The sequence below is a fragment of the Neofelis nebulosa genome, chromosome 14, assembly GCF_028018385.1.
Source record: "Neofelis nebulosa isolate mNeoNeb1 chromosome 14, mNeoNeb1.pri, whole genome shotgun sequence".
Lineage (NCBI taxonomy): Eukaryota > Metazoa > Chordata > Mammalia > Carnivora > Felidae > Neofelis > Neofelis nebulosa.
In genome coordinates, this window is record NC_080795.1 from 49917058 (window position 1) to 49941545 (window position 24488).

The window sequence follows — 24488 nt, forward strand, 5'->3', positions numbered from 1 at the left end:
AACAGAGTGGGAGAGGGGTCAGTGCATGGAAGAACGACCAACCTCCAAACCAGCTTCCAAACTGAAAGGAGGCAAGCGTGCAGGAGGAAAGACCTCCGTCCTTTTGCTGGTCCCTGTTCTAACAGCTATTCCAATTCCCCTCTGGACAGGGTGAGAATATCCTCTTATGTGGGATTCCGAATCTCTAAAAAGGCCAGTCCCACATGGTAATCACCCTTCTTCAACACTTCATTTCTCTCCAGGTCTCTTTTCTGTGCCGAGCGTTTCCCCTCACGTGACGGGAGCCGTATGCCCTCTACATTATTGTAGGAGAAACATCCACAGGTTTGTTCCTAACTTGCCTCTTTGTCCATCTCATTTCCACTCTTCATCAACTTCATTCAGCCTGAACACAAAAAGAATCGTTCCTTTTCCTTGAATTGCTCGGTTCATGCCCACTAGCCAATACCTGGGCACCTCTCACACACTGAGTATAATCCTGGCTCAAACATTGTCCAGCTATTCCAGAAATCCAGCCCCAGCTTATCTGATGTGAGAAGGGATGTATTTGATGGTGTTTGTTTTTTTTTAAGTTTACTTATTATTTTGAGAGAGAGAGAGAGAGAGCACGTGCACACATGCATAAATTGAGGAGGGACAGAGAAGGGGAGAGAGAGAGAGAGAGAGAGAGAGAGAGAGAGAATTCCAAGCAGGCCCCACACCATCAGTGCAGAGCTGAATTCGGGGCTCAATCTCATGACCATGAGATCGTGACCTGAGCTGAAATCAAGAGTCAGATGCTTAACTGAGCCACCCAGGCGCCCTTATTTGACAGTGTTTAAAAACTGATCAATATCTTCTTTAAAATCCCACACATACCGTATGCTCTCTTTAGATACTTTCATGCCAATCAAGGAAGAAACGTCTCAAATTGATTTTATATCATTCCAAATGAACCCAAGACCATCTGAGTGCATCACAGACCTGAAGATGCATGACTGACAGGGTGGCAGCAGGCTCATTAGCACCTTCATTTTAATCCTGCCAGATCTGGGAATAAAGACAAGGTGATCCGTTCAGTGACAAAACATTCTTATTTCCCTTGCAAGATTCTCAGAGAGCAACTGCCCTCAGAGGGTAAGGGCGGGCTGGAGGGTGTGGGTAAGACACAACTGTTACAGGGCAGAGACACAATGGCTTCAGTCCGGCGGCTCATTTAGGTTTGGGTGCCCTTGGTACGCTTTCTGGTCTGCAAGATTAGGGCAGAAAAAAATAGATGACTATCAAAAAGTGATCTTATATAACGCAATGTGTTGAAATTTTAGCCTATTCATCAGCCTAGGGTTTATTTCCATTATTAAGATCCATGATACAGTATTGCTGTTTTTATCAATTCACAACCAGCGCCTGAGAAAGCAGCACAGAATTCGGTGACTTAAGATAAATAAGCATTTCTTACTACTCAAGTAGCTGTGCTCAGCTGATGGGCTGCCTGGTGACTGGCTGGTCTAGGAGGGCCCCCTTCAGGTGTTTGGCAGTTGATTGGCTATTGGCTGGCTATTGGTTAGAGCCAAATCTGGTGAGATGGGCTCATTCACGTCCCCCCACACCCAAGCTGTCCATGTCCTAAGGCCCAGAGCCTGTTAATATGTTATTTTACATAGTGATAGGGTCTCTACATATGGGATTAAGCTAAGGACCTTGAGATGGGGAGATGATCCAGGTTCATCTGGGTGGGCCCAATATAATCACAGGGATCCTTCTAAAGGGAGGCAAGAGAATCCGAGTCCCAAAAGGATATAAGGATGGCAGCAGAGGTCTGAGAGGAAAGAAGGTGCAACATTGCTGGCTTTGAAATGGAGGAGAGTCCAAGAGCTTCCAGTTGCTGGAAAGGGTGAGAAATGGATTCTTCCCTGGAGCCTCCAGAAGGAACATTAGCTCTCTGGACTCATTTTAGACTTCTGACTTGCAGAACTGTAAGAGAATAAATATGTGTTTCTATAAACCACTAAGCTTGTGGCAATTGGTTGCAGGAGACTAACATCCCTGGACCTGTTAAAAAGTCAGTAGTAAGGTTCCAAGGGAGAAGAAGTGGATCATAGACTCAGGACTGGCACACTGTCACTTCTGCTGCGTTCTATGGATCAAAGACATCACAAAGCCATTCCAAATTCAAGGGCTGGAGAAATAGACTCACCCACCTCTTATTGGATTCTGTTTCTCCCACCTCTTGACGGGAGAAGCTGTAAAGTGGCATTTAAAGGGATGAGGAGGGGTGCCTAGGTGGCTCTGTTGGTTAAGCATCTGACCCTCGATCTCAGCTCAGGTCCTGATCTCAGGGTTATAAGTTCAAACCCCACATTGGGCTCTGTGTTGGCTCTTCACTGGGCATGAAGCCTACTTTAAAAAAGGGGGTGGTGGTGGGGGTGTGGAGGTAGAGATGGGTAAAGAATTACGGCCATTTTTTGCAACCAATCTACCCCCATGTCCTTTACACAGTGACAGAGGACATTCAAAAGCAGTGCCTGACCCTGGTTTCTTTTTGATTTCCAGGGACACAAGGAGCATGGGTGTCTTTACCTCAGGCGCTGATATCTTCCTAGGTCTCTGGGGGATGTATGTGTCTCCAAGAAGCCCTGGATGGATGGACTTTATCCAACATTTGGGAGTTTGCTCTTTTGTTGCTCTCATTTCAGTGGGCCTCTTGTCTATGGCCTTTTCCGGGTGTCTGTCCACATTTATCGCCTTTAGCTCCTCCTGGATGGTCACTTGTGTTCTGCTTTGCTGCTCCAAGCATGCACGATGTTTCATTCTCCTCTTCTTCCTTTCCTGTGGCCTGCGGGAGGGCAGGAATGCTTTGATTGCAGCTGGCACAGGGATAGTAATCTTAGGACACGTGGAAAATATTTTTCATAACTTCAAAGGTCTCCTGGACAGTATGACTTGCAACCTAAGGGCCAAGAGCTTTTCCATACATTTTCCACTTTTGAAAAAATATATTGAAGCCATTCAGTGGATTTATGGCCTTGCCACTCACCTAAGTCTATTTGATGACCTTATTTCTTGGAACCAGACTCTGGCCGTCTCTCTTTTCAGTCCCAGCCAAGCCCTGGAGGCACAGCTAAATGACACCAAAGGCCAAGTCCTGGGTGTCTTGTACCAGATGGTGACGGCAACAGAGGTATTGTCCTCCCTGGGACAGCAGCTCCTTGCCCTAGCAGGGCTTTTGCTGGTGCTACTTGGCACTGGCCTCTTCATGAGGCGATTTTTGGACCCTTGTGGTTGGAAGTTTGAAAATATCTTCATCACTAAACAATTTGTTCGGTTCGATGAAATGGAGAGGCAACTACAGAGGCCCTGTGTCCTCCCACTGAATAAGAAGGAAAGGAAGAAACATGTTGTCATCCCATCTTTCTGGCCGTCTCCTAAAGAGAGGAAGAACCTGGGGCTGTTTTTCCTCCCCATTCTTACCCACCTCTACATCTGGGTGCTGTTTGCGGCCATAGATTATCTTCTGTATCAGCTCATTTTCTCAGTGGGCAAACATTTCCAAGGCTTGCCAGGGCTGGAGGTCCACCTGAAACTGCACAGAGAGGTAAGCGTTCACAGGTGCTTCTTGCGATGCGTCCCGGCTATTTGCTGGCTTGCTTTGAAAAAGATCATGAACCTCCCAGAGCAGGGCACTGCCTTATTCACCTTGGGATTCCCATGATGGCACAGCATCTGGCATGTAGAAGGAGCCCAACAATTGTTGGTTAAGTTGACTTGAAATCCTGTTGTTAGAGTATGATGTCATCCTGAAAATCTTTGGTCACCGTTTCAGTTTCCTGTGGCTGCTCTAACAAATTGACCCAAACTGGGTGGTTTGAAAGAACAAAAATTTATTCTCTTATAGTTCTGGGGGTAACAAGTCCAAAATCAGTACCACTGAGCTGAAATTAAGTGCGAGCAGGGCCACAATCACTTTGGACTCTAGGGAAGAATCTACTTGTTTCTTCTTTTTTTTTTTTTTTTTTTTTCAACGCTTTTTAATTTATTTTTGGGACAGAGAGAGACAGAGCATGAATGGGGGAGGGGCAGAGAGAGAGGGAGACACAGAATCGGAAACAGGCTCCAGGCTCCGAGCCATCAGCCCAGAGCCCGACGCGGGGCTCGAACTCACGGACCGCGAGATCGTGACCTGGCTGAAGTCGGATGCTTAACCGACTGCGCCACCCAGGCGCCCCGTCTACTTGTTGCTTCTTACAGCGTCTGGTGGCTTGTTGGCTTTTCTTGGCTGTGGCTGCAACCCCCATGTTCACTTATGTCTTCACATTGTCTTCTCTGTGTGTGTAAAATCTCTCTCTGCTTTCCTCTTACAGGATGAATGTGATTGTATTAAGGCTCACTGAGATAATCAGGGTAAATTCTCCATCTCGAGATCTTTATCTTGGTCACTACTGCAACGTCCCTTTTTTCCAAATAAAGTAACATGTATAGGTTTCAGGCCTTAGGATCTTATATCTCTGGAGGGAGGGAATTTTTTAGCTTTCTATAGTTAGCAAACACTGAACTGGGAGAATAGGTGTCTCTGATATGGGACATAAAGTTGGTTCTCAAGCAAGAGTACCTGGCATGAACCTAGAGTCTGTCTTCCTCTCTCCCTTGGACCTGTGCAGGTAGACTTTGAGCAACTTCTGTGAATGAGAACTTCTTTTCTTTGCATCTTGAGTCCGTATGCAACATAGGAGGCCTGTCAATGCATCAGCAGAGCATTTAAGAGGATGATCGCTGAAAAATGGGCTCCTAAGTAACCAGATATTATGGCTGGTGCTAGTATATGATAACACCCCCTAAAAAAGAAAAGAAAAGAAAAGAAAAGAAAAGAAAAGAAAAGAAAAGAAAAGAAAAGAGCTACCTTGGTTTTTTAGGTCAGTGGTTCTCAACCTTAAGTGTGACCTGAGCCGAAATCAAGGGTCAGATGCTTGAGCCACCCAAGTGTCCCGGGGAGAGTACTTTTAATAAACACTCCATGGGATTTCAAAGTAGGTGGTCTATAGAGACCATATTTTGAGAAAATTTGGTGCAGGTGCCAAAAGCAAGGACCTTCTAAGTCAGTGATTATCTGCCATAGCCACACGGTGCCTTCACTGTGGACCTGAACAAGCCAACAAACACCCGGGAATCAGATTTAAGTGGATTGGGGTGAGGCCTGGGTGAGGGATTTTTAAAAACTCTCCAAGCAGTTCTGACGTGCGGCCAAGATTGAGAACCACTGTTCTAAACTCTGCCCAAAAGAAGGGAGCTGAAAGCCATTGGATGGATCTATGACAATCTTAATTGGTCAAGATAGTGTGTTTCTCTGAGCTGGTGCCCCCTGAGTCTCAGGGAATCTGCCTTTCTCTCCTTCGTTCTTGTTCCTCTTGGCAGCTGTGTCCCAAGCAAGAAGACCATGAGTTTTGTGCCTCCCACCTTTTTTCTTTTCCATTTTTCTGTGGGGAAGTTTGTGATTATGTGGGCATGTCAGAGGATGTGGGTATTGTCAGACATTGTCTTGATTTTTTCTAAACCCAGAGGTTGTGAAGCTGAGCTAGGTAGGACATGCGTGTTTATGTGCATGTATGTGTGTGTACATGCGTGTGTGAGTGTGTGTATGTGGGCGTGAGTGTTGCTCATGGTGGGGTAGATTGCGCCAGCCTGGGCTAGTGAAAACACCAATAGCTGTCTGCACATGTCTGATTTTCCCTTGTTTTTGGTCAAGCTACAGTCCCGGAAATCTTAGAAGGAAACGGCAGAAAGGATGCCTGCAAGGCCTCCTTTGAAGCCCCACTCTTCCACGGGCTCTCTTTATCTGGGGAACTGGGGTCTTCTGGTAGCATCCACACTTTTCTTCCCAGCTTCCTCTGGCTCAGCAGGTAGGTCGACTCCACCCCCTCTAATCCTGGGCTGCTTCTCAGAGTTGATTACCCTGAGCATTCTGCTGCCCCTGAAGAATTCAGTTAATTACAAGATCTCTGTTGCTCTAGATATCTGGAGCAGGGGGAATAATGGAAGCGGTGTCTCCAGTGAAAGCTAAACTAACTCTTCAGACATGCTTAATCCTGGGGGTGGCAGGGAAAAGGGTCTCTCCCTTCCCCTCCCCCAGCCCATTCTCCTTTGTCTTTTTTCCTTGCTCGGTTCTTCCTCTCCCCTCTTCTCTTTTTGCTTCTCTCTCACATTTCTCCCTCAGCCAATACCCATGCCTGCTTTGTGAATTCTCACCATTTTAGACAGAATGAGAAAAAGGCAAGTTCTGCCTTCCAAAAAAAGCCCAGAAGCTTTCCAATGACAATGTCCTGACAAATACATTTTTGGGCATCACAGGGTACTGGAGATGCAAAGATGTCTAAGCTTTGCCAGCTGCCATTGCACACTCACATCCTGGTGGGGGAGGCCGCCACCCTCTCGCATAGCGACAGCAGGGCGGTGGGTGCTGGGGCAGGTGTGGGTACGAGACTGCTGTGGGGGCTCCTCGCAAACTCTCTCCTGCCGTGCCTGGGAGACTGCCATCAGCCACTGGCTCCAGGGACCTGCAGTGTCCTGCCCTTATCCCGGGATGCCCTTGGTGGCCATGGGTCCCTCTGTTGCTGCAGGTTGAGCAGGAAGAGAAACATCGCCTCAGGGTTTTGCTAATATTTCTCTCCCACTTTCATATGATTTTAAATAAGTCTTTTAAGTAGAGAAGAAAGAAGGGAAATGACCCAAAGGGAGCTAGCTGGATGGGTGGGCATCATAAGTAAAAGTAGCCAGCATTGTTAACTTATTGAGCATGTATTGTGCACAGCATTTGTCTGTATTAGCTTTTCAGGACTGTCTGATACCAGAGCGGATCCTCGGTCCATTACTCAATGCTGTCTTGGCAAATTGTTTACTTATGAGAGGTAAACACATTTTAAAGCATCAGGGTACCATTTAGCATATTGCTCAGCATTTTGAGAGAATTCATTTGTCTTCCACATTACCCTCCACCAACCCTGTACAAAAATGTTGACTCAATCTTTATGAAACCCCGAGTCCCAAATGCAAAATCCCCAGTTAGATTCCTAGATTAAGTAACTTCTTCCAAGACCGGACACCCGCTGCTTTCTTATTGCAGGATTTCTCATCACTGACTCACTCGATGTGTTTGTTTCTTCACTAGTATTAAAAAGAGCACATGCTTTGCTCTGGGGACTGAAATCTCTATATTTAATTGTAGGCGAACTGTCTTTTTAATAAGAGAAAATGAAAGGCAACAGAAAGGCTTTTCATTGCTTAGGCACAGTGGTGGAGAAATTACAGATTTGACTTGACATCTATAGAGACGCCCCAGGTTTGAAGTTTCCAGAGTCTTCACAGGTACTGGGACAGCTCAAGGTGCACTCTGTTCTCTAGGTGTGGTTGTGTTCTTTTGGAGAAGTCGTTTCCCTCTTCCTGCCCGCCCCTGCCCCCCCAGCTCTGGGGTGCTGCAGTGATAATAACTTACTAAGTACTCCAGTTTGTAAGGTTAACGCTCCATCCCCAAGGTGCTTAATTTACACTGGGAGTAGTTTGTTCATGGGCAGGATCTGCTCCATTAATTCCTGTTTTACCAAATTAGAAAACAAATCCACCGAGAGATTAAATGACTTTCTCAGGTCAGGGAAAACAAAGTGCTGAATCAGCACACACTTTTGCTGGTGGCTTGGCTGGGCGGCACGATGTCATCTTTTGCCCTCTGTTGTCAGTCCACTGAGGGCAACTGGTTTGTACTCTTGCCTTCAAGCAGAAAGGAACACATTCCCCCCGAGCATCCAGCAGAGATGAGACAACGTCCTGTCTGAGACCTCTACACAAAGGGTTTAAAGCCACCTTCAGCAAATACTATTCTTAGTATTCTTACGCTAAGAATAATTCCCTGCCCCCAATGTCTAGGAGGTTGATTTAGAACATAATTTAATGCTTCTGCATCTTTGTGACCTCGTGGTCTGCCGTCGGGGTATTTGTCAAGATGGGGAGGATATGGTGGGGTCTTAAGGGGCTATGCTCCCAAAAAAAGGCTCCTGCAGTTAAGCTAAAAACATCTTTCATCAGTCCCATGTTTCCTAGCGTGTAGAAACAGGTGTTCCATAAAACTGGGTTATGTGGTCAAATGTGTGAGGAGAAGTGTTGGCTGAAGTGAAATGGATTTCTCTGCCTTCTTCTCAGAGACTTCAACAGGCTCATGGGGATCCTGACTCTCCAAAGAAAGGACAGAGTAGACAAACTTATCTGATACGTTTTCTCTCAAGGAAATCTATATTTCCACAAACCCGCTTTAGAAAAACACTGCAACCGCTGCAAAGAACACTCGGCCCTTGTCTTTGCTCCCATGCTAGCACACGAAAGGAGCTGCTCCAGTCCAAGACCCTGCATGGTTCACGCTAAATGCTATGCATTGCAGGGCAGGATTGAGCAAGACAAGGACTGAGGGCAAAAATGGCATGGATCTTAAGGGTCTTATTCTTTCATTTTAGGAGCAAGGAACTCAAGACATCATACATGACTCTTCCTTTAACATATCTCTGTTTGAACCCACCTGCATCCCCGAGCCAAAGCTCCTTCTGTCTAAGACCTGGGTTCCTCTCAGCATTATTCTTGTGATACTAGTGGTGCTGGGACTGCTGTCCTCCATCCTGACGCAGCTTAAAATCTTGGTGTCCGCGTCCTTCTACCCCACCGTGCAGACGGAGCGCGTCCGGCACCTGCATGTGAAGCTCCTGAAGAAGAGAGCAAAGCAGGCACTGGGAGGAGGAAACAGTAAACAGAATCTCTACTTTACAAAGGCAAGGCAAGCCAAGATGGCGATGTAATCTGTAATGAAGGAGACTTTGGGTTTGAAGGGCCAGTGGACTTGCAAAGCACTCTTCAATTTCATGTTAGGGTTCACACCCCTAGCAATAGATAGGACACCAGGGGGAGAAAATTAATAGATATGTGTGGCTAAGGCTCTTCGCTTCATGCTTTTGAATAGGCCAGATGGGTCTGCAAGATATTTTTCAAAACGCTGATATTTTTTTAAATTTTTTTTAACGTTTATTTATTTTTGAGACAGAGAGAGACAGAGCATGAACGGGGGAGAGTCAGAGAGAGGGAGACACAGAATCTGAAATAGGCTCCAGGCTCTGAGCTGTCAGCACAGAGCCCGACGCGGGGCTCGAACTCACGGACCGCGAGATCATGACCTGAGCTGAAGTCAGCCACTTAACCGACTGAGCCGCCCACGTGCCCCAACGCTGATTTCAAGTAGGTACAGTCAGCCACAAGGTAGAGAGGCTACTGGGAAGGCCCTCTGCAATTATTATTAAAGGACCATGCCCAGTAAGAGCGATTTATCACGTCGAGGACAAATAAATAACAGAGGGAACTATCTACTACAGCTTGGTAAACTTCAAAGAATTTGTTCATGCTCCAGCATTAAAGTATATGTATGATGTACATATGATGAAGAGGATTTCTATAGGCATAACATATATGTATATTTATGCATAGATATGATAATGACTTCCTACACATAAAATGAATGCTCATCGAAGGTTTTGTTTAACTTATTAATTAATGAAGAGACGGTAAGAAATTCCAACCAATTCAAAGAACAGTTCAAAGGACACACACACACACACACACACACATATATATATATGCCACCAGGAATACCCAAATGAATGTGCTTACTAGATGCAAAACTGGCTTCTTCCACAAGGTGGATGGGAGAATTAATTGCACTTTACAGGGTGAAAGTCATTTCACGTGTCCGTGGACAAGAATCATTCCCATTGTTGCTATCAGCTCCCGACAGCTGGGAATGGGGAAATGGCTTAGAAACAATGAAAGGCTAAGGTAACCCACAAGGATAAGTTTCTGGCCATTTCCAAGTCTCTTTTTTTTCTCCTTTTTATAATGGCACAAGACCATTTTATTTCTTTATTTTTTGGGTAAGTTTATTCATTTATTTTGAGAGAGACAGAGACAGCCCAAGTGTGAGAGGGGCAGAGACAGAGGGAGAGAGAGAGAATCCCAAGCAGGCTCTGCGCTGCCAGCACAGAGCCCAGTGTGGGACTCAAACCCACAAAGCGGTGAGATCATAACTTGAGCCGACACCAAGAGTCAAACGCTTAACCGACTGAGCCACGTAGGCGCCCTTGGCCATTTCCAAGTCTTTTGCATGTTTTTCTGATGCCAGCAGCCCACAATGAGAAGTTTATGTCAGAGGCATCTGAAATGACTCTAATGCTCATTCATCGATCTTTTTGTCTCTTCAGATTCACTTTTGGCTTCCAGTCCTGAAAATGATCAGGAAGAAACCAGTGGGCATTGCAGGTGAAGACAATCCATGAGAGACGCCAAGCAGCTCCTCGGCCACACTGCTCCAGCAATTCTCCTCAGGTCTGCTGATGGCAGGTCCCTATTTTTGCCCAACAGCAGAGAACTGTGTTGCGTGATTCCTCGGGTGTTTGAGTTTGCGGACCAAACCACTTTTCTTCATAAGGCCGAAGGGCTACCAGGCTAATGGCTTTGTCATCTGTCTTCCAAAGCACATGATTTGGACGCTGTCACGGTGTAACAGAATTATAACCAGACCCCTGGAGGATGAGCCTCAGCATGGAGTAATATTCAAAGAAAAAAAAAACACAGAACAAATATTAGAAAAAAATCAATATTTCTACTGCTGACTTATAGGCAAATGCCAAGGAGAACATAACACATATAATGCCAGGAAAATATCTTTAACCTCTTCTGTCCCTTCTCTGCCCTTTTAAATATCTCTCATAGCTATTCACTATATACAGAACTATCTCCCTTTCCCCTGTTCCTATTCAAAAAAACAAATCCTTTTTTTGAAACCCATATCTAGCAGCTCCTAATTTCTCCTTACCACTACCTGGGCTCCTACTCTCTTCTTTCCTGGATCACTTGTTTTTTTCCCCTCTTTTACCAAATCCTCTATCTGGTATTTATGACAGTGTTGCCTCAGGAGCACATGCTTCCAAATCACAGGAAATACTTGTTAAATTGCCCATCTTGAGCCACTTTCTCCCACGCTCAATGTAGACTATACAGTATATAGAGGCCTATTTCCTCTAAACTCCAAACACCCATGAGGGAAAGAAAACCTCCTGAAATATTGATTCCATTATCTTGAAAGCTTTTATTTTGAAAACTTTTCAGACTTACCGAAAAGTTGTAAAATAGTGGAGTTCCATTTACCTTCATCCATCATCCCCAGTGTTAACATCTTATAGAAGTGTAGTATAATTATACAAATTTAGTAAACCATCTTGAAAAAAAATGGATAATGAGCAGAACTTATTGAGTTCATGCCAGTTGTCCCACTAATATTCCTTTTCTGGTCCCTGATTCAATACAGGCTCCCACAGTGCATTTAGCTTCTTAGTCTCCTCCAGTCAGGGACAGTTCTTCAGTCTTTTTCTTTTATGACCTCGGCACTTTTGAAAAGTATTGGCCAGTAATTTTGAAAAACGTTGTTTGACTTGGGTTTGCTGACGTTTCCTTGTGTACTTTCTCCAGATAATGTATTTTCAGCAAGAGCACTACAGAAGTCATGATGTGGTCTCCTCGGTGCCCCCTTGTACCAGGGAGCACATGGTGTTGACATGTCTCATTACTGATGAGATTACCTTTCATCGTTTAGTTAAGATGAAGTCTGCCAGATTTTTCCACGGTAAAATTACTGTTTTTCCCTTTGTAATTAATAAGTATACTGTGGGGAAATACTTAGGCTATGCAAACATCCTGTTTCTCATCATATATTGTTAGCATCTGTCGATGCAGAACCACAGTGTGGCCAAAAAGTGATTTTCTTTTTTCATAATATCTTCTATATTTCTTCACTGGAATTTTACACTATCCTTAGAAAGAAACATTTTTTTCAAAGCCTAAACTTTGTTTCGGGCACCAGAGCAGGTATTTTCTTTCTTTCTTTCTTTCTTTCTTTCTTTCTTTCTTTCTTTCTTTCTTTCTTTCTTTCTTTCTTTCTTTCTTCTTTCACAGTTAAATGGAGATGCTATGTATTATTTTTTTAATCTTCATTATTTTATTTTATGTTTATTTATGTTTTTTTATTTTTTTTAAATATGATTTGTTGTCAAATTGGCTTACATGCAACACCCAGTGCTCATCCCAACAAGTGCCCCCTCAATGCCCATCACCCACTTTCCCCTCCCTCCCAACCCCCATCAACCCTCAGTTTGTTCTCTGTATTTAAAAGTCTCTTATGGTTTGCCTCCCTCCCTGTTTGTTTGTAACTATTTTTCCCCTTCCCTTCCCCCATGGTCTTCTGTTAAGTTTCTCAAGATCCACATATGAGTGAAAGCATATGATGTCTTTCTCTGACTGACTTACTTCACTTAGCATATTACCCTCCAGTCCCATCCACATTGCTGCAAATGGCCAGATTTCATTCTTTCTCATTGCCAAGTAGTATTCCATTGTATTTATAAACTACATCTTCTTTATGCATTCATCAGTTGATGGACATTGGGCTCTTTGCATAATTTGGCTATTGTTGAAAGCACAGAGCAGGTATTTTCCATAAATGGCTCATTTATGTTTCCCAATTCTGTGAGGTAGGTATTATTATTTCCATTTTATGGGTCAGAAAACTCACCCTCAGAGACCCTGACTTTAGCTGGCTGCGGGTAGGGCCTCAGCACTGGCTTGTTTAAAGCTCCCAGGTGATTTTAATGGACAGCCAAGACTGAGAACCATGATTCCAGAAGGTTTACAGATTGAAGGTCTTTCAACTCAGGTATTCAACTGTGCGATTTCACGAACAGAAGGAGCCTACATGAAAAATGTGTCTGATTCAACATTTCCCAAAGTGTGTTCCTCGGACCACACCAGTCTCTCAGTTGTCCCATAAAAAGAGTTACATGAGTTAGTAAATCCATACCATCTGCCTTCTAACTGTGAAGACTCGTAAAGGATGTTGGCACAACGCAAACACTTGAGAAACCCTATAATAAAGAAGTCTCTTTAAACCCCATTTCACTCAGAATGTCCCCCAAATTATTAAACCTTGGAATAACTTGCAATATCTACAAGAAACGTGTAGGACCAGTTCCGCAGCCCCCGCGCCGGCAATTGCTGATGTAATCGGCATGACTTCCAACCAAAAAAGGATTTGAGAAGGTGAAGGTGCATTTGCGGTTTTGATTTATTTAAATCAAATCATCCAATTATTTTGTACTTTGTTGTGTTTTCTAAATAAACAAATGTATATATTAACAAATGGATACAATATGTGAATTTCTGTATTCATTTTACATTTATTCCTCCTACGGAGAAATCCGTTCCATATTAACAGAGGCAAAGAATGAACTGCCAGATTTTTAGAAGGAATCGGATGCTTTTGTGCTTCTAAATTCTGTTAATTAACTAACTTACTTATTCTACCTAAGAGCATCACCACCAACTAGAACAAACATTCAAACAGCCCACATGGAAGGTACTGATGATACCCAAACAGTTCACTTGGTCCCTGCCTTTGAGGTGCCTTCAATCTAGTCAGGAAGACGGACAGATCTTAGACAATAAATAACAATACGCACTAGGCTTAGGAAGTGCCAAAGGCACAGGGCAGGTGGGTACCTTTAGGGTACCATGGCCAAGTTCTCTGCCCTGGCCTGTTATGAACGCCTGGTTTACCAAGATTACTAAATCGGTCCTAATTTCCTTGAAACCAAAGTTACCTTCCTGAAGTCAGCATAATCCCTGTTGTTTCCAATGCACTGTGATTTTGAACAGTGCACAAGCCTGGAGAGTGGCCCTGCTGTCTTTATCTGTTAGGTGTTTGCCCTTATTCTGAAATGCCTGTCCCTATTGGAAGGACAGACTGGCAAGGAGGTGCTGTCACAAAGCGCAATTTGATCCTGAAAACAAGATTTAGACTTGCTCATTAGGGCCAGCGTAACTGGGATATAAAATGCTTATTTAATTACAGCCTATCCACTTTAGATTTCAATGAACGGTTAGTTAAATTTCTTGAGACATCTATTGTGAAATGTGCCCTGTTAATCTCATGCAGGTGGAAAGATACTGCCCAAAGTAATTGAATAGCCCTTCCATTTTTGCCTCTAATTGTAATGGCTTACAGAAGATATTGCATCACGGTCAAAGTCAGTATTTCTCATCTCACGAGTCCCAGCATGATGCCATATTTTGTCAAGGTCTTTCAAGTGTCATTCTGATGTCCTCATTGGTTTCGCATTTGTTGTTGGTCGTGTCTCTCTGAGTGAGATACACTAATTCTAAACACCTTTGCGGTAATAGATCTTGTTTATTGTTCTACTTGGCAGGTTAAACATTATCTTTTGATTCAATGTCTGCTGCTTTCTTAGGACCTCATCAATCCTAATTATAACATGGGACATATTGAAGTCTTTGCACATCATATATTTTTGTCTTAATTCACTTAAGAGAAAGAAATAAACCTATCTCATTCTATGAAACTGAGAACTAGCTTCCTCACACAAAGTCATTCATAGCGAAAAGACCATTGAGGTCAATTATCTTAGTTAATTTATGCAATGAAAGAGAGAGGAACCGGTTAAAGAAATGAATGTGAGGGGCGCCTGGGTGGCTCAGTCGGTTAAACCTCCGACTTCGGCTCAGGTCATGATCTCACAGTTCCTGAGTTCGAGCCCCGCGTAGGGCTCTGTGCTGACAGCTCAGAGCCTGGAGCCTGCTTCACATTCTGTGTCTCCCTCTCTCTCTGCCCCTTCCCTTCTCATGCTGTGTCTCTCTCTGTCTCAAAAATAAACATTAAAAAAAAATTTAGAAAAAAAAATGAATGTGAACTGAGTGTGGCCATACATATATTTAAAAGCCTGTTTTATTAGGCTAACATAATCCTCAAACAGCAGGGAGGAAAAATTTAAATTAATGGATGGCTGAGACCAACAAACTTTTGGGGTTCTAAATCTTTTCTTGTTTTAATCCCTAATGGTTTCAGTGACATTCTTAAAAGCAGGAAAGGAAAGAAAGATGAAAAACAGGGTACAGGGGATACGAGGCTTTTCTCATCTAAGTTCTGACTGTCTATGCACCTCACTTTTACAATCAGAAAGCAGAGGAAATCAGGGTTGGATTTGTCATTTGAGGAATTTTATGCAAATGCAAATGGAAAGCGAACAAGGCAATGACAGAAATAAAAGTGTAACCAGTCAGATAACTACAATGAAGGCAGAAAGTGCACTACTTTACTGGATACTGAGGAAATACTAGTGTGGTGTGTAAGGCGCCCCTGCCCCCAGCCTCATACAGCAAAGATGCGGAACAATGTACCTACGACCCATAGCCTGGGGCTCAGGAAGAGGATGGGCTTAGAAACACACAGGAGGAAAGGAAAGGACTCTAACAAAGATACAGACGTCCATCCAGTCATTACCCAGCGCAAAGGTTCCCAAAGCTGGCTGCTCATCAAAATTGCCTCCAGAGGTTACAAAAATAATAATAAAATTACAGACTTCCAAACCTAAACTCAGATACACTGACTGGAGATTTGGGGAGGGTCCTGGGAGTCTGTATTCTCAGGGATTTCATGGAATGGAGCAGATGATCAGGCAGATAGGGGTACCACTGTTCTAGAGAACTGTGGCGAGCTTTGGACAGGATGGAATGCTGAATGAATAAGAACACATCTATGTGGTATCGATGTCATCAGTTGTGTGACATGCACACAGAACTTCCGTTCTACCTGTTGCTGAAAGACCTATTAATCCATCAAGATTTTTTACAAAAAGCATAACACAAAAACAAACAACAACAAAGGGGTTTCAACCAGGCTTGATACACAACAGGGATCGGCAGACATCTTTTGTGAAGGGACTGTGATTCAATAAAACTTTATTTGCAAAACCAAGCAACAAGCTGGATTTGCCTGCCTAATAATACAGGAAGACTTTTTAGAAATGCATGAGTTGATGCAGGACGTGATGCAATGGGGACTCCAAGTCAAAAAAACAAATGGGTTCAAAATCCCTCTTACCACCAAGTAGCTAGATGACTTTGCAAAATTCACTTCACCTTTCTGAGCTGAATTTTGTCATCTATAAAGATGAATGAGCTGGGCTACAGAATCTCTGAGGAAGCTGCCCTCCCTTGGTCTCTGATTCTTTGCGAGACCGCAGTCTCCTGGAGAGAATCACCAATATGCTGTCACCAAAATTCCAGCATTTGTTTCTTCGTTCATGGTTGATCAGTGAATCATAAAGAACAACAGAAGCTCTCAGGTCATAAGTATGATTTATCTGATGAAAAAGGGAAAAGATAGCATTTGGTCAAAATAAACGTTATTTTCTCCAGACACAAAGAAGCAAACAGAACAGTTATTAAAATTTAAATGTCATACGCAAGTTCATACAGTTTAAAGTCAGACTCCCCTGTTAGTGGCTGAAGATCTGAAAATTGAAAGCCCTGCTTTGTCAAAGCAGGCAGTGCTCACTCTAACTGTGGTATATTAATTAGGGAGTGAGAGAAATCATCGATCAAAATGTTTTTCCAAAAGGAAACCATTGTGGAGATATGTTTGTACTAAATAAAGGCATTATGTTTTGCAAGTGGAAATGCTAATGCAGACAAGAAAATAAATAAGACATCATTTTAAAACAAGATGCACAGAAAAAGAGTGTTGAATTAGAAATCAGGACTGATTTCTAATTCTGTCTCTGCTACTACCTAGCTCAGCCAGGCCACTTCCCTCTCTTGGCACTATTCAGTCCTTCATAGACAACATCATAATAGCCCTTAGTAGGGCTCATTACTGAGCCCTTAATAGGTACCAGATACCGTTTTGGGTGTGTTAGAAGAAGCTAAAGCACAGAGAGGCTAAGTAAGTGGCTCTGGAAGCAGTATTTGAACCTAATTGCTCTCTGCAGTGTTGCCTCCCAAAGCATGGCTTTCATGGGTCCCTTCCCAGCTCAGAGACCCGGATCCACACTTCCTGTGAGTTCACACTCCCCCCACCAGGCATTCAAGCTCCTTCTCCTCTGATCCCAACATGTTTCCCCACTGTATTCCTTGTTCCGCCTCTGCCCAACACCTTCCTTTATTAAAAAGCTCTCCCTGCCTGGCCCCGGGAAAGTGTCACCTGATTCCCCTGCAGAGCTGTGCTCTCCAGGATCTTCTCTCCCCATTCCCTGCCCTGCTTTCTCCTGCCTTTGAAGCCCTACCTGAGCCCTGCCTCTGAAGGAGGGAGCACAGTCAGAAGAGCATGGGTGGGGGTCACGTGAATGGGCCCATGTCCCAGCTCTGTCACAAACTCCATACGGGAACTGGGAAATGTCATTTAAACTCTCTTGGCCTCAAGTTCTTGATAAATTGAGTGCTGGACTCCATTTGAACATTTCAAACTTGTGAACTATTGTTCTTTGAAATGGTAGATCCCTTCCCCTAGTTCACTCCTTAGATCACAGATTCCCAGGCCAGTACACCAGGATGCCTTGCTTGAAGGAGAGGCGGGTGACCTGAAGCCACTGTCACTCCTCTTGCCCACCTTAGCAGTCTCTGAGGCACCTGAGGGATCTGCAGAAGAGAGCAGGAAGACACCAGTGTGGCTTTAGTCATTCATGCACAACCTCTACATTTTTGTGGCATATTGGTGGAGGTTATACTCTATCATTTACTTAAATGTTCTTTAAATCAATTCAGCATTTTTACTTAAACAAGTTCATTCTGAAAAGAAGCTTTATAAGCACCATTGCAAGTGGAAAACAGTATTATCTTCCAAAGTATAAAGTACCATATGCACACACACACCATATACATTATTTGTTATATACACAGATTATATACATATACATTATGCACAGAGTATATACATTTCATATATACATATATGAACTATACATACTACTACATATAGAAACATACATATATATATAAGCTTTCTCTATATATAGTTTATATATATATAAACTATACATACTACACATACACACACACACACACACACACACACACACAGAGAGAGAGAGAAAACAAAGCAATAATATTACTGCATTACTCTAGCAAGGTATTTGCCTTGCAAAGCCAGCAGCCTACTTACTCTGTGTGTTAAATGGCTTGTAGACCCCATGCGAGGGGTCATGCTAGGGACTAGGGTATTTATACACCAACTCCTACCAGTTGCCGGTTGGGGCTGCTGCTGCTTTTGGGTGGTTTTCATTCCTTGGCACGCTGGCTTTCCTCGGTTATGAAAAAAGCCCCCGGGCAAAGGGACACAGAGATTGGCAGCTGGCGGTCAGTTGGAGAGCACTGAAGCTGGGGGGGGGGGGGGGGTTGGAGCAGGGCCCTCACAGCATCTGCAACAGCTCCGTCTCAGTAAAAAGCCCTGCCATTGTCACCATGTGGTTCTTGCTTACAAAGCATTGAGAACCCTTCACTCTCATTCCTGAGTCCTTTTCTCCAATAAAAGACGTATTCCTGGCACAGGGATATTTATACAACTAGAAAATACTTTTGCTGAAAAATCGGCATAATTCTCCATGTTACCTACTGAAAAAGAGTTGTCGCTATGGAGTACAAAAGTGTCACGGGATCACTAATTCAGCTTGAATTAAATGAATAGTTTCCTCTGAATGTCTGCATCATTCAACCATGAAATCCTAGACAACTTCCAGAAAGTGGTGGCCCAGAACACCCTGATCTCACTCAGAATACTATTTATAAGAATGCCCTGTGTGCAGTAGTCTTTACAGACTTTTTTCCCCTTCTCAAATGTTCTTTCGCCTATGTAGATGGCATTTATGCAATTCAGAGAAAGGCACCGCAACAGGATTAGTCAGCAACGAGCCCTCTGACGCAGCTTCTGTGATCTAGTTAAAAATAGGAAAGAGGATGTTTTGCATAAGTCATCACCATTGTGCAGGATCAGAGAATTGCCCACTTTTTTTGGTTTCCACATCCTGTTACTTTATCCAAAAATAGATGAAAAGTCCGTCCCGTCCCCTGGATTTCTGGACGAGACCTTTGCTTCTGTGACGTAGGCTCCCTGGGCCTTCTTGTCTTCAGGTTCCTTCCCTTCACCCTCTGCCATTTCCAATTCTGCCTCTCAGCCGCAGGCTCAGGACCCCTGCCTTTCTTCCCCTCTCCCAGGGGTTGTGAACTCCAGGGCCCAGAGGGGCCAGGTGGGGGATATCAGCTGTGAAGCCCGCCAGGTGGGCAGGTACACCAGCCTGTGGCCCATCTGACATGAAGGAGCTCTTCCTTAGTTTCTCACAGACCAACTGACTTTTCCCGGAGCAGCCAGCAACCTAGAGTGCCATGGGAACTCACCTGACCCTTAGGTGTTAGAAACAAATTTAAATACTAATTTTAAAAACTAGAATAAAGGTCAAAGCATGAGTTTGTGGTTTGTCATCTCTGTTCCATATATTCTCCTTTGTGGGTTGCCAGCTAGAAAGTGGGGTTCTACAAAATCTACATCCATAGGTCTTTCTCCAGTTCTTGGTCTCTAATTTGGATTACGAGAGGGGCCTTGGATTCTGATTTTGGCTCCACCCCTTTGCTAGCCGTGGAACTCTGGTTGACCGCTTCATCTCTCTGGGCCCCAAGTGGCCTTGTCTGTAGGATGTGGCACTTGGAGCCAATGATTATGAGGGCTCTGCCAAGCTTTATTAGCCTGTGAGTCTGACAGACCCTCCTCTTCACCTCCTCTTTCTTGCTTTTCTTGATCTTGAATTCCCTACCACACTCAGTGACCCAAAAGTTTTTCAGATTTCCTCAGCCTAGGAGTCAGCCTTGTTTGTAACTCTGCTTCCGTGCAATGTCCGACCAAGTCTACTGCTGCCACATCCCTTAAATTTCCCTTCTGACCAGTGCTGACTGCTCCTATCATTTCCCTACCAAACCAGTGGATTTGGATCCATCCCTGCTTGAGCTTCTCCATCACCCCCAGCTCTAGAACTCTTTCTCCAAAGACAAAAAATAAAAAAAAATAAGTTTAAAAGCATTTTGTTCAGCAATTTTCCCTGGAAGAACATTTAATGGCCATTTATAACCTGCATTACTTATCACATCCAACCTCCAAGTTGCTTTGCCGCCCTCGCAGGCTAATGAAGCCACTCAAGCAGCCACATTTAATTCATTAGCTGGGCACCAGAGGAGGGTCCGGCAGGCTGTGGTGCGGTCAGGGGTGGTTCACAAGTAGCCTCTCTTTGGGATATCACGCAGTCACACTCTAGGAAGAGCTGTAAATATTTAGGTAGTATCTCAAATCTAAGTGTCTAATGCATTATGGGTAATAATGTTACCAATGTCAGGGGAGAAAGAAATCACTGCATTTTTTTCCCCTTATGTCCAAAAGTACAGAAAGTATTCTCTTCTAAGAACCAAATGGGCAAATTCCCATCTATCCTTGGGGGAAGCTGAACATTGGAGGCAAAACGATGACAACATTTGAGAGCAAACCTCTCACCTCTTTCTAGTTTTCTGGTTGGTGAGTGTATTGTTTGCTAGGGCTGCTATAACAAATTATCACAAACTGAGTGCCTTAAAACAACAGAAATGTACACTCTCGCAGCTAGAAGCTGAATAAAGTCTCTACAGAAGAATCCTTCCTTGTCTCTTCTACCTTCTGGGTGGTTGCTGGCAATCTTCTGCATTCCTTGGCTTATGGTAGCTTAACTCCACTTTCTCTTCTGTCTTCACACTGACAGGTTTCTTTCCTATTCTCGCTTATTATAGGAACAGCCGTCATTGGGCTAGGGCCCACCATAATCCACTATGATCTCATTTTCATTTGATGATACCTTCAGAGACTCAATTCCAAATAAGGTCACGTTCAGGGTGTCGGGGATTAAGGACTGAAACGTATTTTTGAAGGGGACACGGATCAACCCAGTACGACAAAGACTTTCACTTTCCGTATAAGAATTACACCACGCACAGTATACAGTACCACGTCTTTAGACAATGTTTTTTTCTAAATTGGTCATAGCACAACTGCACAGTTAGGATGAACTTTGCATATCCGCTGGTGCACTTTAGCTCTAAATGCAGGCATGGAAAGAGCAGGGGCAATCAAAACTGGATTTTCGGGGCGCCTGGGTGGCGCAGTCGGTTGAGCGTCCGACTTCAGCCAGGTCACGATCTCGCGGTCCGTGAGTTCGAGCCCCGCGTCGGGCTCTGGGCTGATGGCTCGGAGCCTGGAGCCTGTTTCCGATTCTGTGTCTCCCTCTCTCTCTGCCCCTCCCCCGTTCATGCTCTGTCTCTCTCTGTCCCAAAAATAAATAAAAAATGTTAAAAAAAAAAAAACAAACAAAAAACTGGATTTTCAATGCACAGAGGCAAGCTGTTCTAAGGAACTTGGGTTTATACCCTAGCCACAATGAATGTTCTGCTGTGTAGAGTCCCACAGAGCTTTGAGGAAAGGATCCGGGTGGAAGATCTTGGCAATGCACTGAGCTGAGCCATGAGAGGCCTAGTAAGTGGGAGATACCGAATGTGGGAATCAATATGGTGCTTCATGGGAAGGTGAGGAAGAGTGGTGATGGGCCCCAACTGAGAAATGGGACTAGCTGTTGGACCAAGGACAAGCCTACCCTCACTGGCTGCAAGTGGTGATTGCATGGCAGAAATTCTGCCAGCGGATGTGAAAATCCATGTCAAAAAGAAAGGTAGAACTTGAACTGGCAGTAGCGGGCACCACCTCGGTGTTTCTTGAGTCTTACAAGTTTACAGCTGAGAAAAAAGCTACGGGCAAGCCACACTCTGTGAGTAGAGCAAGATGGATTCTAATAATGGGTCAGATAGAGCCTTCTTCATTAAAGTGATGAAAACCATGTCAGGAGCCTTAAAAACAGAAATGGATGGGTCTAATAAAAATGACACGGTAACATAAAATTAAATGTGCACTGTGACTCTTGTTCCTCTATTTTCTTGAGTTAGTGTTCATATTCGTCAGTACTGAGGGCGAGACTGCTGGCAATTATAATCATGACAACGACCAGCAGGGGGCAGAGTCCCCAGATGTAGGTGAAAACGTGAGAGCCAGACATTATGTTGGGAGCCACATGCTTCTCCCGGAGACTCTTTCCAGGGCTGGCATACACTATGTGCGGAGGAAACAGTTTTGAAAAGAGTCAGTGAAAACGGCTGACAAGGAAACTTAATTTTTTGGCACAGAAGTTGTGGAGAAATTTTATATTTCTAGTTGGAAAAAAAAAAGTCATACCATAATGTGTTTAAGTGCATTTTTTAAGTTAATTCTGAGAAGACAATGTTCCCTTAATGAAAGACATTCTGTATCAGGACAGGATGTAAACACGGCTGGGAACTGAATAAGGTACAGCAAAGGCTAGTAACTAGAGAGGGGTTGGGTATAGCTTAATGAAGAAGCACGTTGCCATGGAAACAAGCCACTAAGTGGACCGCAGCCATCTTGAATGCAGACACCCTATAAAGAGAAAGGAAGGAGACTGGAGACATGCCAGATGGCCAAGAGTTCTCAGGAGGGACACTGAGGGTAGTCCTGGCATTAGCTATATGGCACTAGAAAAGAGCCTAAGGCAGTCAAAAGCCACCAAAAGAGGGAATAAAAATTCCAAGCTCGTTGGGAATCTTGAATTTGGCCTTATTCATTTGCTGTTCATCTATCTGTCGGTTCATTCCAACGAACACTGGCTGAGTGCCTTCCATAGGCCAGGCACTGTACTAGGTAGCGAGGCTACAGAGAGGAATGAGATATGTCCCACCTCTCAAGGATCCTGCTATCCCAACCTGCTGTCTGGAGGAGCAAGACCTAAACACAGTCCTCCTTTCTCTCTCCCAGGCATCAAGCCTCCCGGAGCCCTGCAGTTCTGGTTCTGTTCCAGGGTGACTGCCAGGTCTCCTTCCTGCCAAGTGGCATCCTTGCCACCTTGCCTAGGATTCCAGCTCCTTCAGAACTGGTTTTCTTGGCCTCTGACCACAGCCGTCAGCTGCCTCTGCCCAGACATCGGTTGCTCATTCTGACCTCCTCCCACCGCCTCTTGCTGGGCTTTCTCAGAACCTGCCTGGAGTGTCCAACTCATTTCACTTCCTGGACCACCCAGCCCTGCGTGTCTTCTCCACAGGTCCTCGGGCACGGTCATCACCTCGGCAAGGCACACCTATTCCTGTCTCTGGCTTTTGCATGTGACCTTCAACATGGATGGTACAGTGACTCACGAAATCATAAGCTCACAGCATAAGCTGTTTCCTCAACCGCTTTCCCCTGCATGTCAGGGAACAAATCCTCCAGCTTCCTCCAGTAGCACCCAGCAACACCTCTTCCTCCTCTGGTGCCACTGCCAGACTTCCTGTTCAGTGTCTCCACCATCGGCTCAAAAGTGCCCTTCCGTGCCTGCTGTGATCTCACCGATCTATTTGTAAATCCCCGCGGCCTTTATAATCTCTCTCTCAGTCTGAATCATTTTTAACCACAAACCAACCTTCCAGAGTGTGTTTTTGAGCGTGACACTGATATCACAATCCTATTGTACTCATGACATACATGAAGTTTCACTGTTCACAAACTTCACTTGGAGCAGTTCTTCTGGCAACGCAGTAATGTAAGCAGGGCAGGTGTTATCATGTCCATTTCACGGATCCAGAAATTGAGGGTCAGAGAAGTGCTGCAGCTTTCCCCAGGCCACACACTGAAAGCTCTGAGCCCTGGGCCCTGAGTCTTCGTCCACACCATGGCTCACTGTGATTCTCAGGGTGCTTCCTTGTGTGAAGCCAGTGTCCTCCGAAGAATCTGAATAAACAGAAACAGCGACTTGTGCCTTCATTTTCCCCTTTCCCTTTAGATCCGGTGGCATAATTGTAGATCCTAAGATTTAGGAAGCTCCATTCTTCCTTTGTTGCCTACAAAGCGGGGGGGGGGGGGGGGGGGGGGTGGATAACCAAAGCAAACCCTATACAAGAAAACCCTTTTCTCAGGAACTCTAGAAATGGCAGCGCCGCGTGCAGAGTATCCGTGCACACTCCCCAGAAGCCTAGCGATTCTCAGACTCCTCTCCCTGTAGCGTTTTTATCACAAGCTCCCCGAGGGCCGCGTCGACATCTTCCTAACGTGCTGTAAAGCTCTCTCCCTCCAGGCGGGCCTGTGCAGAGCCAGTAAATATTGATTGGGGAGGGGGGGGGCAGGGGGGAGGCCGGGCGCGGGGAGCGGGGCAGCGTGTTCCTTTAGAAAGCAAGCCAGCCGTCTTGTTACTAGAATTCCCAGGGCAAGAGAATTATTTACAGCGAGCCTGGCCAAACGGTGTAAAGCAACTCAGGGTATTGTAAACCACTTAAGAAAAGAAGGCAGAACCGGGCGGGGCGGGGCGCGGGGAGTAAATGAGTCCCGGGACGGCGGCCTGCGGCGAGGGGAGTCTAGAAAGCTCTGGCGCGGGAGGCCCCGCCAGCCGCGCTCCCCCTGCCGCACCCCGCCGCGCTTCCTCCCCACTTCCCCCCCCCCACCACCACCACCCCGCGGGGGCTGCACCCGCCTGGGCTGCGGCGGCGCC

General features: G+C 44.9%; 1 protein-coding gene and 1 long non-coding RNA gene across 2 annotated transcripts; one reads left to right on the forward strand and one right to left on the reverse strand.

The window, feature by feature from the left end:
- Positions 1-1410: 1410 nt before the first annotated feature.
- LOC131494417 (uncharacterized) lies at positions 1411-23836 on the reverse strand. Its single transcript, XR_009253390.1, has 5 exons — positions 23427-23836; positions 17187-17538; positions 16042-16265; positions 8534-8714; positions 1411-1953 (listed from the first exon to the last, which is right to left on the reverse strand). It is a non-coding gene; the product is annotated as an uncharacterized LOC131494417 (long non-coding RNA).
- DCSTAMP (dendrocyte expressed seven transmembrane protein) lies at positions 2533-8903 on the forward strand. The gene is made up of 2 exons (XM_058698809.1): positions 2533-3574; positions 8472-8903. Exons 1-2 carry the CDS (start codon positions 2546-2548, stop codon positions 8805-8807), a joined length of 1365 nt encoding a protein of 454 aa, XP_058554792.1. The 5' UTR covers positions 2533-2545; the 3' UTR covers positions 8808-8903.
- Positions 23837-24488: the final 652 nt, after the last annotated feature.

What these genes read in the sequence shown, in the direction of transcription:
- DCSTAMP (XM_058698809.1), top strand. Translation starts at nt 2,546, where the DNA reads ATGGGTGTCTTTACCTCAGGCGCTGATATCTTCCTAGGTCTCTGGGGG. An exon ending in ACCTGAAACTGCACAGAGAG is followed by an intron (nt 3,575 to 8,471) that starts GTAAGCGTTCAC and finishes CTTTCATTTTAG; the next exon opens with GAGCAAGGAACTCAAGACAT.